Below are 15583 nucleotides of genomic sequence, written 5' to 3' on the forward strand. Positions count from 1 at the left end.
AAACGATGGCGTTTTAACATAAATAAGTCCAGCTCAACTTTCCAATGGACGGAAAATGCCTTAGGGACCACTATGAGTCCCGGAGTGCAACTTCGAGAATAAATTTGGATAATTATTAACTTCAAGGATCACTTTGAGGCTCGAGTGCAACTTCAAAGACTACTTTGAGACTTAACTCGAATTAAGTTACTCTCTCTATATGTACTAAATAATTTATTTGAGTCTTTCAAATTAAAAATTATAAATTAAAGAGTTAATACTCAATTTGGTTTCTAAACTTATACGCAAACTTCAATTTAGTCTCTGAAATTTCAATTGCCTTTTTTTAATCTCCAAATTTTTCAAACCTGACTCATATTAGTCCCTGAGACCATTTTCGGCACAAAAACGAAAATAAAGTATTGGCATGGACAACCAAATGTCATACTGAAACTTATAAAACGACGTTATTATAGTTTTGGTGCTTAAATAGTCCAAAAACGACGCCGAATTACTTATTTTAGGAGAAAAAGTTTCAATAAATACCACTTATGATATTTTTATGGACTATTGGAGTGCTAAAACAAAAACATCGTCATTTTATAGAGTTCAACGTGACATTTGGCTGTTCACGTCAGCGTTCTATTAACGTTTGTGTGTCAAAAATTAGCCTAGAGACTAATGTAAGTCACATTTGCAAAGTTTAAAGAGACAATTAAAATTTTAGAGACTAAATTGAGACTCACATATAAGTTGAATGACCAAATTGAATATTATCTCTAAATTAAATTAGTTTTTAACCAATTTTACATTTTTTTTGCTTAATAAATTTGAATTTTTTAATATTTTTAATCAATTATATACTTTTTTTTATCAAAATAATATATTTACGTACCATTTCTAATCAAACAATCATAAATAATTTGAGCATTGCTAATTTTAACCATAAAAAATATAATTTTGTATGATGTATATCAAATATTGGGTTAGTTAGACAAAATTATTCAATAAATTTTCAATTTTGAGTAGTTTCTCAAACTAACTAAATCTTTGATAAGTAACGGTTTAGTTTACATATTTCATTATTAAAATGGTCGGTACTTAAATATTTTATGATTAAAAATAATACTTTACTCATATAATTATATATTATTAAGGATAAAATATAATTTTAGTTTTATTTTTAATATTTAAACTGTCATATTTTATGTCAAATAGCTTATTTCAATTTATTTTTTTATTATCTAGTAAAAATAAAATATTTTATTAAAAAAATATTCAATTTTTTTAATATTATTTTTTTATTTCTCTTCTTTTCTAATCATCTTCAATATTGTTAGAATATAATTAAAACTAATTAGATAAATTAATATTATTTAACATATTTAAATATTTATTATATGATATTATATTTTTATTTTATATTTTTTTTTTAGAAAAAGAAAAACATTTTAGTTATATATATAAAACAACATCAATTTTTTTTTATATTGTATTATTAAGTGTAAAATCTTTTATAATAAACTAAATTACATATTAAATACTGCTATGGTCATTTATAAAACGTCAATAATATTTTGTGTTTTGATAATTAAAATAATATTTTTTAACAAAATATTAATGATATTTTGTGTTTTAATAATTAAAATAATACTTTTTTGTTACAAAATATTATTAACCTTTTGTTCTTTTGTAATTAAATTTTTTTTAATTACAAAACATTAATAACATTCTGTGTTACTACCACACAACCGTGTAAAACACTAAAATAATCAAATATTTTTATATTTTACGTTAAAATTATTCATATATAAAAATTTTAGCCAACAACATCAGTACGACTGTATAGTGTATATGTCCCAACAACTCGGAAATACCAAACCATTATTAAAATCAGACACAAGCAAACCTAGTTTTGTAAATTGGACTCGAGTCAACAGATAAGTCAAAAAACCCACAAATGTTGATACTAGGAACAGTCACAGTATTGACTACCATAGAATTCTCCCACGGTAACGTTAACGCAATCCTCATCCAGCAACCTTTTAACTGAAAGTTCTTCCGGTGAGGATCGGCTGTGCAGCTTTCAGCATGAAGTCTCCAGATTCAGAAATCCAATTAACTCCATCCTTCATTGGAGGAGGGCGGGGTTGTCCTATAGAATGTCTTCGAGTACCGCTACCAAGATTCATAGAAGTTGGGCTTTCCTTTCCAGGCTGTCGATATTTTGATTGTTGAACAGTATTCATGGACTTCTCATTCTTACTTTCATTCTGATTCACCGTATCCAAAGCTAAAGGAAGATGTAATTTCGGAGAAGAGAAGTTATTGGTGAGCTTTGAATTAGGTAACATGCTAGAATATCTCCTAACCCCTTGCTGAGATGGAGGAGTTCTCGACACTGCTCTAGTACGAAGGGATGGAGGAACGTAAAAACAAGTCCGGAAAAAGGGATGTTGAAGGGCCTGTGCAGCTGTTGGCCTCTTGCAGGGATCCCATGAGCAAAGCGACCTGATAAGGCTGACTGCATCGTCACTCGCAGATGGTATCAGTGCCGAAAGATGCACACCAGCAAGTTGTGGGAACTCATAGTTTATATCCCTTGCAAGTTTCAGCCCATCAGCCCATGATTCAATAGTTGGGCTGCCTATCACACCGCATATTTTGTAGATCTCATCCGCTTCACTGGCACCAGGGAAAAGAGGACGAAGAGACAATAGTTCAGCCATTATAGCACCCATTGCCCACATGTCAACTTTGGAGCTATACACATAAGATTGAAGTAGCACTTCAGGAGCACGATACCAGCGTGTGGAGACATAATCAGTGTAGGGTGGTTCTGAACTGATCTCACGTGCTAGGCCAAGATCAGCAATTTTTATGATATCCTTGATAACCAGCAAGTTCTCAGGCTTCAGATCACGGTGGAAGTATCCACGCTGATGCATATAAGCAAGACCTTGGAAAACTTGAAAACACCAATTCCTAACTTCACCCTCAGAAAACATCTTCTCCCTGTCTTTCATAAGTTGGTACAGGTTGCATTCCATGTACTCAAAAACAAAGTACAGAATTTCGCTTTCTAGAATAACTTCCTTTAGCTTCACAATATTTGGGTGGTTCATTTGTCTTAGTGACTTGACTTCTCTCAGGTTTACACACTCCTCCCAAGAGTAATAGTTCTTCTTCATTATTTTAATTGCAACAACTTCTCCAGTTTGCTTATTAATAGCTCTCCAAACACTCCCAAACGATCCATCACCAACTTCCTTAATTAACTTGTACCTCTCCATTGTTCCCGTGAAAATACAAATCAGCTCTTTCTTTATTTAAACAAAAACACAAATGATAGATGGCGTTTATCTATCGCAAATAATGCTCAGAGGTATATAAGTTATTAACAAAATAGGGCAAAATAGGGCATGGAAGCAGAAACTATCTGATGGAAGGGCTGCACAGCCTTATTCATTAATAGATCCAAATCTTTTTTTTTTTATCTTTTTTAAAATTCAAAGATAAAAAATATCTTTTTATTTATCAACTATATTTGAATAAAATAAGATAAAAATATTTTTTTATTCATTTATTATGTAAAATTTTTTTAACAAAAATCTTTTAAAAAAAATATAAATTGTAACTTCTCAAAAAAAGATATTTTTTTATTTTTCTAATACTTTTATTTTTACTATAAATTTTTTTTTAAATACACTAAAAACTAAAAAAAATTAAAAAAATTATTTTTATTAATTTAATAACGTCCAAACAAATATAATATCCTTTAAAAATTATTTGACATAAAATTACTAAATTTTAAAAATAAAAACTCTTCTTTCTTTAATAATATTTACAAAAAATATATCAAAATCTAATCTTTATTTTTTTAAAAAAGTATATATATTTAATATTTAACTATTTTTATCATTTTTTAAAATCTTTCTAAAACCCATTTATCGTTCGTACTTTTTTAAATTATCTTTGTTGATATTATAAAATTTTAAATACCATTATAATTGTTTATCCTTAACAAAAGTTATATGCAAGACAATTGTGAATCATGTTATTTAATCTAAAAATATTTTTGTTGTAATTAAAATATGGGATATGCCTTAGAAGTAATAAATCTAGGGTAAAAAACTTAAATAAAACAATGTCAACTCAAATTTACGTAAATTATTTAAAAAAAAGGTTATATGCATGTCCTAATAGATAATTTTATATAAATCGAAATAGCCATACTCAAATTAGTATCGTTGATAGTAAATTGAATCCGATTTAATAGGAATACATGTAAATCGAACGAATGAGTGATTCAATTCATGTGTGCATGGTTAGTTTTTTTTTTTTTTATCAACTTTTTAATTGAGTATGGAGAGACTATGTCATTTAAGCTATTGTTTCTTGACTGCATGGTTAGGTTTCTTAATAAATCGAACGAGTTCAATTCGATTTACCAATGCATGTAACGAAAATTGGACACATTCCAATTCGATTTACTGTAGTGCAAACGTATATAAAGAGTACAATAAAAAGTACATTTGATAATACCTATAATAAATACGATAAAGAGTACAAATCAATAAAAAATTAAAAAATAATTATAAATATTTTTTATAAATTATTAAAAATCTCATTATAAATTATAAATAATTATTTATTAACTAATTTAATCAAAATGTATTTTTGTCTTTTTGGTAAATAAATATAAGTAATTAATTATTAACTAATCTTAGTCATGGATTTTCCACAAATAACACACATATAATTTATATAACTTTTGTGTATACATTATGTAATTATTTTTATAATGCACCTTTTATTTTATAATAATAATGTTTAAATGATAACGAAAATCAGTTAAAATAGTTCAAATTTATTTTATTTCACATTTACTAATTATTGTTATAATTAATAAATATTAAATAAGATAAATTTGATAAAGTTAAAATTTTTAATTAGAAAACTTCTTTGGTAAGGTTATAAAGTTAAATTTTTAATGATTTGTTGAGCATTTATTAAAATAAATCTTAATATGTTAGAATACATAATAATTAAATTTAAAATTTATATTTTTTATGGTTAAAATTAGCAATGTTCAAATTATTTATGATTGTTTGATTAGAAATAGTACGTAAATATATTATTTTAATAAAAAAATTATATAATTGATTAAAAATATTAAAAATATTCAAATTTATTAAGAAAAAAAAAACGTGAAATTGGTTCAAAAACTAATTTAATTTAGAGATAATATTCAATTTGGTCATTCAATTTATATGCGAGCCTCAATTTAGTCCCTAAAATTTTAATAATTTCTATTTAGTTTTCAAACTTTGCAAATGTGACTTACGTTAGTTCTTAGGCTAATTTTCTACTACAACATTTTTTAACTATTACAACATGTAATACAGATAATATTTAAAAAATGTTGTCTATAATGATCAAAAATAATTTTTAAAATTTATTGCAAAAGAATAAAGCTATTGTAACTCTTTATTAACTAACAAGTCATAAGAAAACATATAAAAAGCGTTACTTTAATAAATTAATCAAACAACGCTTACCGTCTTCATATATAGGGATAGCAATAGCACCTGAATCTGTGGGTACCCACCCCTCCCCTAATCGTTTGGGGGCGGGTAAGCACCGAAACGAGTTTTTAGCGGGGCAGGTTCTTAGGAGAGGCGGGACGGGGTCGGATTTAGGTAATACTCAACCCTCTATATATATTATTTATATAATTTTAATATATAATATGCACAATATATATAAAATAATTAGTAAATAATTAATAATATTGTATTATATTTAAATTTTTATTTTAATTTATGTTATGTATGTGATGATAGTTATATAAATTTTGAAATTTAATTTTATTTATTAGATTTTAATAATTATAGGGACGGCGGGACAGAACGGGTACCCGCATAAGCGAGTTAGAGTTATATTTTACTATCTACGGATAAAAACGGGGCGAATTCTATACAGATGATTGTACGGCAGGATTGAATAGAGTAAAAATCCGTCCCTACTCGAGGCTTTTAAATTTTTAATAGACTTCTCATTATAATGCCTAAAATAATTCAATATTTTCTATTAAAATTTTACTCTTCCCTCTCAATATTTTAAGCAGCACAGCACAACACAACATACATTCATCACCTTGTTCACTCCTGTTACTAAATCGTGATAGTCTTCCTCCTGCGCGTAATCGAAATCACGGTAAGCTTCTTCTTCTCTGTTGTTGTTGTTGTTGCTTTCTCTTGCTGCTGCTGCTGTTACTGTGGTTCGAGGAGCGAAATTCGATCTCATATGCTTTGTTCATGTTGTGGCTCGCTTCGATTTACCTCGTTTGTTACCGAATTCAGCGATTTCTTCACCGCCGTTAGGGATCGAGCCTTCGAGTCTGTCCTGGAAGGTTCTTTCGAGTGGATGCGCCACCTCCATGGAGGCTTGCTCGGGCGGCGCGTGTGAGTTTCATGGTTGATTGCGGAGGAGCGTTGGTCTCTGATCTCTCCCAGACGAACGCTTGGACGGCGTTCAGAATCAAAATCATGAATAACCCTAAATCCCTAACCCCAACCCTAACACAATTTCCCCAATTTCACAACACTGATGCGAGCATTCTGTGTTTCTCTCTGCTCCGCCGAGTTCTGCTCTACTCCGCCGTGTTCTTCTCCTCGCGTCGAGTTTTGCTTTGCTCCACCATGTTCTTCTGCTCGCACCTTGTTCTTCGTTCTCTCGCGCTGAGTTCTGCTCCACTCCTTCGTATTCTAAATTAGGAGAAGTAGCTACTTATGCAAAAATAGAGAGAAATGTGACCTTGTTTTTCTTTTCCTTAATGTTTCAGGAATTTCATGTAACTCAATTAGATTACAGAAAGGCCATCTGCAGATAAATGTGAGGTATGTTCCTTTTGTCTTTAAATATGTCATTTAATTTTAAGTTGAAGAAATTGGAAGAATAAACTCTCAGTTGCTGCTATTTTACAGGCAGAGTTGTTAAGCAAGAAATATGAGGAGAAGTACAAACATTGTAGTGGAAATAACATCCAAATTGATTGCTGAAGAAGCTAAATTTCATGATATATAGAAATTTGCATTATTATTTGGCAAATAGTAAAAGGTAGGGTTAATTGGCATGCCTTGTCCATATTTCTCTGCAAATATGACATTTCACTGCATCGCTTAACCATTTTTTTATGCATATTAGGAAAGGAAGGTGGAGTTGTAGCAAGCCATTATCAAAATGGAACAAGAAGGCAGTGCAGATGATAATCTTCAGGTACTTTATTTTGTGTATAATATTTATTCTAGAAACCTCTGCATTATTTTAGGAATAACAAGGAGTTGCATCACTGTCATTCTCATTAGTACCAAACTAGTTCAAGCTTGCATACTTATTGGCCCTTTGAAGCTTCTGAAACACTAAAAGAAACTAAAGGTTAAAACAAAAAGAGAAAACCAGAAACTAAATAGGAGCTGTGTTTTGTAAATTTTGAGTGCTTACTTTTTGTGTTTAGGTTTTGATGTATGTATGCTAAAGAGCTGTGTCTAATTTGGTCTTTCTATCACTAGGTATTTCTTACTCAGTTGTTGTTTTGTTAAGCAAATTGAGATTAAGCCTTGCTTCATGAATTGTTTGATTTTAATTATAATTAATTTTAGGTGTTATCTTTATTAGCTTGTTCTGCACCTTGTTGCTATACTGTAAATATTATAAGTTGTAACTATTTTATCTGTGTTAGTTAGTTCCAATGCTATAGTCAAAGAGTGTAGGTTTTGTAAGTGCTTGTTTGGATTTGTTTGCATGTCCCTAATGGATATTTGGTATATGAGATATATAGAAAATGAAATTGGTTAGAATAATTGTGCTTCTCACTATATTGTGGAACTAATAATTAATTCAGATATAAAAGGTCTTTGAGATTTTTGAGCATATTTATCTGATGATCATCATTCATTTCTGTTTAATTTTCAACATAGTTCATCTTATCTTGTTGCTTTCTTCTTAATGGAAGGACCTTAAACCTCTCTCTCTGTTCTTCGCACTGTGTTGGTTACTTCTCTCTGCATTTTGGGTTCGTCGCTGTTGGCGTTTCCATCGTGTTCGTCGCTGCTTGCCTCGCCTCGCCGTTGGGTTCGTCCCTGCTCGTGTCGCCATCTGTTCATCGCTGCTCACATTTGAAGCTTCTGATTTTTGGTCTTCTCGCTTCCAATTTTCTCGTCGCCTTCTGCTCTCGGCGTCTTCTTGGCTCCTGGCTGGGTGCTGATCTGCTCTGCACCGCCGTGGTGCATCACAGGTAGGCTCCTTGCTCTGTTCTATTTTTTTATGGCTGAAGTTGATGAGAAATTTTGGTTCTGCAATTTTTTCTTCTTTGATGAGAAATTACTGCTTAATTAATTCTGGTCTTGTAAAATCACTACAATGTTTCATTGTTATGATATATTTATCTGCCTCTGCTTTAATCACTAAATGATGGCAATTTTAGGGCTTGGAATTTAATTATTGTTGGTGGAATCTCAATTTGGAAATTTAACAGTGGATTCATTGTTATTGTAGGTGTTGGAGTTGGCTGGGAATTCTTTCAGTTCAATTGAGTTAGCGCTAAGTTTTTCGCCATACTTCCAATTACGTTCACTTCTTGCTTTCATGGCTACAATATTTGCAAATTCATCTCGAGCCATTTACAGGCATTTCCCTTTATTCTTCTTGCTTTCACTCATTCCGAATATCATGGACTTCTTTTCTTTTACCAACATATTTTCTGTGTTTTTCTGGTCATTGCAGAAATATAGACTTGGAAAAAGCCAACCACAACTTGAAATCTGTTCTGGCAACAACAAACATGAAGGTAACTTGGTTATGGTTTCTCAGTTATTATAACTTGTTCTGATGAATGATCATTTTTCTCCGTTGGTGCAGATTGCAGAGAAATGAACAACAGTGAAGGTCCTTGTAGCAGCAGGGAAGAAACTATTGGAACACAGAATGAGATGACTGAGTAATAATTATAATAGTTAGAAAATTGATCAAACTAGTTGAATGCTTTTGTAATTGGTATTAAAAATTTCATTGATCAAATATTGTGTTCAACAGAAGCATGCGAATTGCTGAGGCTCTCCAAATGCAAATGGAAGTTCAGAAGAAACTTTATGAGCAAATTGAGGTAGGTAGCTAAATTAAAATTGAAGCATAATAAGGATATGTTAAAGATCAATATGGATAATGATTTTTCAGCTGCAGAGACATTTGCAGCTTAAGATTGAAGCACAAGGGAAGTACTTGCAATCAGTACTACACAAGGCACAAGAAACACTTGCAGGAATGATCAACAATGGCAGCCCGGGATCTCCTCCAATTTTGGAACTGACAGAAACAAGAGGAGGGTTCAGTTAGAGCTGTGGGCAGAAGAAACAGAACAGAGGAACCATGTGTTCACTTGAAATTGAAAGTTCTTTGACATCTTCTGAAAGCTCAATGGATCAAAGGCCTAATAGTACTAACACTACTAATACTGCTTCACTTGAATTGTTGCCACTCCTCAAATAATCTAAGGAACAAGAAGATGAATCTATTATTAGGAGAAAGAGGAGTTCAAGCTACTGTGTTGATCAGCCATCAAAGATGAGCAGATCTGAATTAGTGTCAGATATAATTGACTTGAATTAGGGTCAGAGAAAGAGTGAAAAGAACCCCAATCATCTTCTTTAGCATACAAATGAAGTGAGCTTCAAAAGTGGAAAGCTTCCTCTGTTTTTGGTTCTGATGAGTTTTAAACCAAGCATCCTAATTATCTTCAACAAATTGTTATAAGATTTATTGGCAAACATGAATATATGTATTTAAAATGCTAGTTGAAACTTTTAATATCTATTTTAATTAGAATTTCATTAGTTATTAAGGTTTTATCTCTTTTTTGAATTTTGTTGTGTACAAATTTATTTAATAATTAAAATAAAATGATTACATATGTCTTCTTTATATTTTTACTGCAAAAACAACCCTTATTTTTAGCTAAAAAGACAACCTTTCAATGATTGCATATTTAGTTTAGAGGCAATACTTATATGGGTTGCATATCAAACTGATAGGCAACACTTTTAACAGGTTGCAAATTCAAATAAATAGGCAACATTTCAACGTGTTGCATATTCTAAACAATAGGCAACACTTCAAAGTATTGCATATTTAGAAGAATAGGCAACGCTTTTTACTAGTAGCTGAAGCATGACAGCTAAAAGAACAGGCTATGCCTAAAATATAGTTTAAAAGCGTTGTCTATTTTAAAGAATAAGCAACGCTTTTAAAGAGTTGTTTTCAGAAGCGTTGCTTTTGAAGCAAAAAAGCGTTGCCTTGACCTAAGGCAACGGCCGCATCTGCAAGGCCCCCAAAAACGTTGCCTCAAGTCCCAAAACGTTGCTATAGATCAAAGGCAACCTTTTATCAACTTTTAGGCAACACTTTTTAAATATTGTCTCAATTCCAAAATGTTGTAGTGCTAGGGACTAACATAAGTCACATTTGCAAAGTTTGAAGACTAAATAGAGATAATTAAAATTTTAGAGAGTAAATTGAGGCTCGCATATAAGTTGAATGATCAAATTGAATATTATCTCTAAATTAAATTAGTTTTTAACCAATTTCACGTTTTTTTTTTTGCTTAATAAATTTGAATTTTTTAATATTTTTAATCAATTATATAATTTTTTATTAAAATAATATATTTATGTCCCATTTCTAATCAAACAATCATAAATAATTTGAGCATTGCTAATTTTAACCATAAAAAATATAAATTTTTATGATGTATATCAAATATTGGGTTAGTTAGACAAAATTATTCAATAAACTATCAATTTTGAGTAGTTTCTCAAACTAACTAAATCCTTGATAGATAACGATTTAGTTTACATATTTCATTATTAGAATGATCGGTACTTAAATATTTTATGATTAAAAATAATACTTTACTCATATAATTATATATTATTAAGAATAAAATATAATTTTAATTTTATTTTTAATATTTAAAACGTCATATTTTATGTCAAATATCTTATTTCAGTTTATTTTTTATCATCTAGTAAAATTAAAATATTTTATTAAAAAAATATTCAATTTCTTTTTAGTATTATTTTTTTATTTTTCTTCTTTTCTAATCACCTTCAATATTATTAGAATATAATTAGAATTAATTAGATCAATTAATACTATTTAACATATCTAAATATTTATTATATGATATTATATTTTTATTTTTATTTTATACTTTTTTAGGAATAGAAAAATATTTTATTTATATATATAAAATAACATCAAACTTTTTCTTTTTTATATTGTATTATTAGATGTGAAATCGTCCATAATAAACCAAATTATATATTAAACATTACTAAGGCCATTTACAAAACGCCAATAACATTTTGTGTTTTAATAATTAAAATAATATTTTTTAACAACAAAATATTGTGTTTTAATAGTTAAAATAATATTTTTTTGTTACAAAATGTTAATGACGTTTTGTTCTTTCATAACTAATTGTTTTCTTAATTACAAAACGTCAATAACGGTAACGGTAACGCAATCCTCATCCAGCAACCTTTTAACTGAAAATTCTTCCGGTGAGGATCGGCTGTGCAGCTCTCAGCATGAAGTTTCCAGATTCAGAAATCCAATTAACTCCATCCTTCATTGGAGTTGGGCGGCTACCAAGATTCATAGAAGTTGGGCTTTCCTTTCCAGGCTGTCGATATTTTGATTGTTGAACAGTATTCATGGACTTCTCATTCTTACTTTCATTCTGATTCACCGTATCCAAAGCTAAAGGAAGATGTAATTTCGGAGAAGAGAAGTTATTGGTGAGCTTTGAATTAGGTAACATGCTAGAATATCTCCTAACCCCTTGCTGAGATGGAGGAGTTCTCGACACTGCTCTAGTACGAAGGGATGGAGGAACGTAAAAACAAGTCCGGAAAAAGGGATGTTGAAGGGCCTGTGCAGCTGTTGGCCTCTTGCAGGGATCCCATGAGCAAAGCGACCTGATAAGGCTGACTGCATCGTCACTCGCAGATGGTATCAGTGCCGAAAGATGCACACCAGCAAGTTGTGGGAACTCATAGTTTATATCCCTTGCAAGTTTCAGCCCATCAGCCCATGATTCAATAGTTGGGCTGCCTATCACACCGCATATTTTGTAGATCTCATCCGCTTCACTGGCACCAGGGAAAAGAGGACGAAGAGACAATAGTTCAGCCATTATAGCACCCATTGCCCACATGTCAACTTTGGAGCTATACACATAAGATTGAAGTAGCACTTCAGGAGCACGATACCAGCGTGTGGAGACATAATCAGTGTAGGGTGGTTCTGAACTGATCTCACGTGCTAGGCCAAGATCAGCAATTTTTATGATATCCTTGATAACCAGCAAGTTCTCAGGCTTCAGATCACGGTGGAAGTATCCACGCTGATGCATATAAGCAAGACCTTGGAAAACTTGAAAACACCAATTCCTAACTTCACCCTCAGAAAACATCTTCTCCCTGTCTTTCATAAGTTGGTACAGGTTGCATTCCATGTACTCAAAAACAAAGTACAGAATTTCGCTTTCTAGAATAACTTCCTTTAGCTTCACAATATTTGGGTGGTTCATTTGTCTTAGTGACTTGACTTCTCTCAGGTTTACACACTCCTCCCAAGAGTAATAGTTCTTCTTCATTATTTTAATTGCAACAACTTCTCCAGTTTGCTTATTAATAGCTCTCCAAACACTCCCAAACGATCCATCACCAACTTCCTTAATTAACTTGTACCTCTCCATTGTTCCCGTGAAAATACAAATCAGCTCTTTCTTTATTTAAACAAAAACACAAATGATAGATGGCGTTTATCTATCGCAGATAATGCTCAGAGGTATATAAGTTATTAACAGATGACCGCTGATCCAGCAAAATCCACCATCAATTTTCTTTCGTAGCAAAACAGGGCATGGAAGAAGAAACTATCTGATGGAAGGGATGCACAGCCTTATTTATTAATAGACCCAAATCTTTTTTTTTTTATCTTTTTTTAAAATTCAAAGATAAAGATTCAGATATATTAAATTCAAAGATAAAGATTCAGATATATTAAATAATATGCTAATTAATTATTGATCTTAATTATTTTCTAACAACTATAACTACAACTATTACAACGATCATTATAATTATAATGGTTGCTTTAAAAAAAAAGGAAAAAACAAGGAAAAAAAAATGAAGACAACCTATGATGATAAGACGAAAGAAATGTGATATTTTTATGAAAAAAATTTAATTATGATTAGACACTAAAAATACTATAAGATAAGATAAGATATTTATAAGATGTTTCAAAAACTAGAAACAAAATTAAAATTATAAAATTTATCATCATTAAATTATTATAAAATATTTAGTATGATCAATTTAAAAACATAAAATTTGTTTGGTTCACAATCTTTTATTTTATAATTAAAATAAGTCATTTATTACAAATTCGGTTGGAGATCAATTTGATTTATTTGTAGTGATGATACATAAATAAATTATGTTGCGATAGATTATACAATTTAAAAATATGATAAAAATAATTAATAAATAATATATTTTTTATAAGTAAAATAATTTTGTATTTAACAAATAATTTAGGATAAAATGTCATATTAAATCAAATAAAAGAGGAAATTAGGTGATTATACCAAAATAAAAAAATGTAACATAAATTATTAAAAAGCATATTTTTATGTAATTCGAACGAAGTTAGTTCGAATTAATCAAGAGTGGATTCAAGGAATAATTCGAATCATATTGATTCAAACTACATGCAAATGTGATCCATACTAGTTCGAATTAGGCTGATTCGAACTAGTCCACCGTTTTGACACCAGTAGTAATTCGAAATAGGTTGATTCGAACAGATAGTAATTCATACAATTATTTTGATACACCAACAATTATATCTATATGGAACTAATGCTAAATCGAATTCAATTAATTTGATAATACGAGTTTATGAAAAAAATTGCATTTTATAAAGTTTAAAAATTTTTATTATATGATAGCTTAGTAAAAAGAGTACATTACAAATTTTTATAGTACTCATCATAACAATGTTTAATTTAAAAAAAATTATTTAAATTTTAGTTGTACTCATTATAAAATAAATAATTAGAATCATTTATTTTTTATAAAACTTCCTTCAAAGATGCCATGAGTATTATAAAAAGTATCCTCAATCAATTTACATAAATTGACTTACAAATTTTCATAGTACTCATAAAATTTTCTAAAAAATTTTCACATTTTATAAAATTATTTACAATAATAATAATAATAATAATAATAATAATAATAATAATAATAAGGTTTAAACATACTTTTTTATAGTAGGTATGCGAAGGATTTATTTTTTAAATTAGTCAATTCATTTTATATTTATATAGTTATAATTTTTAAAATTTTTTATTGTAATTATTTATTTTATAATAAGTACAACTAAAATTTAAATAACAATTTTTAAATTAAACATTGTTATGATGAGTACTATAAAAATTTGTAATGTATTCTTTTACTAACCTATCACATAATAAAAATTTTTAAACTTTATAAAATGTAATTTTTTTTTATAGACTCCTATTATCGAACTAATTGAATTTGATTTAGTATTGGTTCCATATAAATATAATTGTTGATGTATCAAAATAATTGTATGGATTACTTGTCAAAATGGTAGGCGGTTCGAATCAGCCTAATTCGAGCGAAGGTGTGGGTCAGGTTTGCATGTAGTTCCAATCAATATAATTCGAATTACTCCTTAGATCCACTCATGCATAATTCGAATTGAATCCTTTCGAATTATTTTGATAGGGACTAATTCGAATTTAATTTATTTTAATTTGAACTAACCTCATTCGAATTACATTAAAATATGTTTTTGGGTGACCCATGTATTTTTTGCTTGGTAGAATCTCGTTCCTCTTCCATTTGGTTTCATATGGCATTTTGCCCAATAATTTATACATTTAATTTAAATTTTTGTAGTAATATTTAAATAACTATTTAAAAGATACACACAAAAATCAAAACAAAAAATTGATCTCTAGAATATTTTACTTTTAAAAGAATATTAGGCATTTATAATATATTTTAAAAATATTTGATATAAAATTACTAAATTTTAAAGATAAAATCCTCTTTTTTTAATAATATTGATAAAAAGTTATATTAAAATCTAATCTTCATTTTTTTAAAAATATATATATATATTTAATATCTAACTATTTTTATCACGTTTTTAAATCTTCCTAAAACCTATTTATCGTTCATACTTTTTAAAATTATTTTTGTTGATATTATAAAATTTTAAATACCATTATAATTGTTTATCCTTAACAAAAGTGATATGCAAGACAACTGTGAATTAGGTTATTTAATCTAAAAATAGTTTTTTTTTTTTTAAATAGAGTATAGGATACGCCTTAGAAGTAATAAATTTAGGGTAAAAATTTTAAATAAATTAATGCCAATTCAAATTTACATAAATCACTCGACCGATATTACGTGCGTATTTTTAATGGACATTTCTA

At 29.2% G+C, this 15583-nt stretch overlaps 3 protein-coding genes across 18 annotated transcripts; 1 reads left to right on the forward strand and 2 right to left on the reverse strand.

Moving 5' to 3' along the window:
- Positions 1-2024: 2024 nt before the first annotated feature.
- On the reverse strand, positions 2025-3311 carry LOC112786655 (cyclin-dependent kinase F-4-like). The gene has a single exon (XM_025830018.3). It carries the CDS (start codon positions 3270-3272, stop codon positions 2025-2027), a length of 1248 nt encoding a protein of 415 aa, XP_025685803.1. The 5' UTR covers positions 3273-3311.
- Positions 3312-6047: 2736 nt separating this feature from the next.
- Positions 6048-9950, forward strand: LOC112785559 (myb family transcription factor PHL8-like). 16 transcript variants are annotated; one of them, XM_072229485.1, is made up of 11 exons: positions 6096-6198; positions 6345-6726; positions 6827-6881; positions 6969-7101; positions 7189-7260; positions 7997-8278; positions 8539-8669; positions 8767-8830; positions 8902-8980; positions 9076-9145; positions 9217-9950. In XM_072229485.1, the coding sequence occupies exons 4-7, from the start codon at positions 7058-7060 to the stop codon at positions 8579-8581; spliced, it is 441 nt and encodes a 146-aa protein (XP_072085586.1). In that variant the 5' UTR covers positions 6096-6198; positions 6345-6726; positions 6827-6881; positions 6969-7057; the 3' UTR covers positions 8582-8669; positions 8767-8830; positions 8902-8980; positions 9076-9145; positions 9217-9950. The 16 variants fall into 16 exon arrangements, with proteins under 16 accessions (XP_072085584.1, XP_072085581.1, XP_072085582.1 ...); XM_072229490.1 differs by having other exon boundaries at positions 9223-9950; XM_072229487.1 differs by having other exon boundaries at positions 6827-6876.
- Positions 9951-11549: 1599 nt separating this feature from the next.
- LOC112786643 (cyclin-dependent kinase F-4-like) lies at positions 11550-12868 on the reverse strand. Its single transcript, XM_025830008.3, has one exon. It carries the CDS (start codon positions 12797-12799, stop codon positions 11582-11584), a length of 1218 nt encoding a protein of 405 aa, XP_025685793.1. The 5' UTR covers positions 12800-12868; the 3' UTR covers positions 11550-11581.
- Between the last annotated feature and the right edge of the window lie 2715 nt (positions 12869-15583).

Source organism: Arachis hypogaea, chromosome 20 (genome assembly GCF_003086295.3).
Source record: "Arachis hypogaea cultivar Tifrunner chromosome 20, arahy.Tifrunner.gnm2.J5K5, whole genome shotgun sequence".
Classification (NCBI taxonomy): domain Eukaryota; kingdom Viridiplantae; phylum Streptophyta; class Magnoliopsida; order Fabales; family Fabaceae; genus Arachis; species Arachis hypogaea.

Bases quoted from the DNA above. Each gene is read 5' to 3' on its own strand.
- LOC112786655 (XM_025830018.3), bottom strand. From the start codon at position 3,272: ATGGAGAGGTACAAGTTAATTAAGGAAGTTGGTGATGGATCGTTTGGG.
- LOC112785559 (XM_072229483.1), top strand. From the start codon at position 7,058: ATGATATATAGAAATTTGCATTATTATTTGGCAAATAGTAAAAG. The intron at 7,102-7,188 runs GTAGGGTTAATT...TATGCATATTAG, and splicing joins TATTTGGCAAATAGTAAAAG to GAAAGGAAGGTGGAGTTGTA. The intron at 7,261-7,996 runs GTACTTTATTTT...TCTTAATGGAAG, and splicing joins GTGCAGATGATAATCTTCAG to GACCTTAAACCTCTCTCTCT.
- LOC112786643 (XM_025830008.3), bottom strand. From the start codon at position 12,799: ATGGAGAGGTACAAGTTAATTAAGGAAGTTGGTGATGGATCGTTTGGG.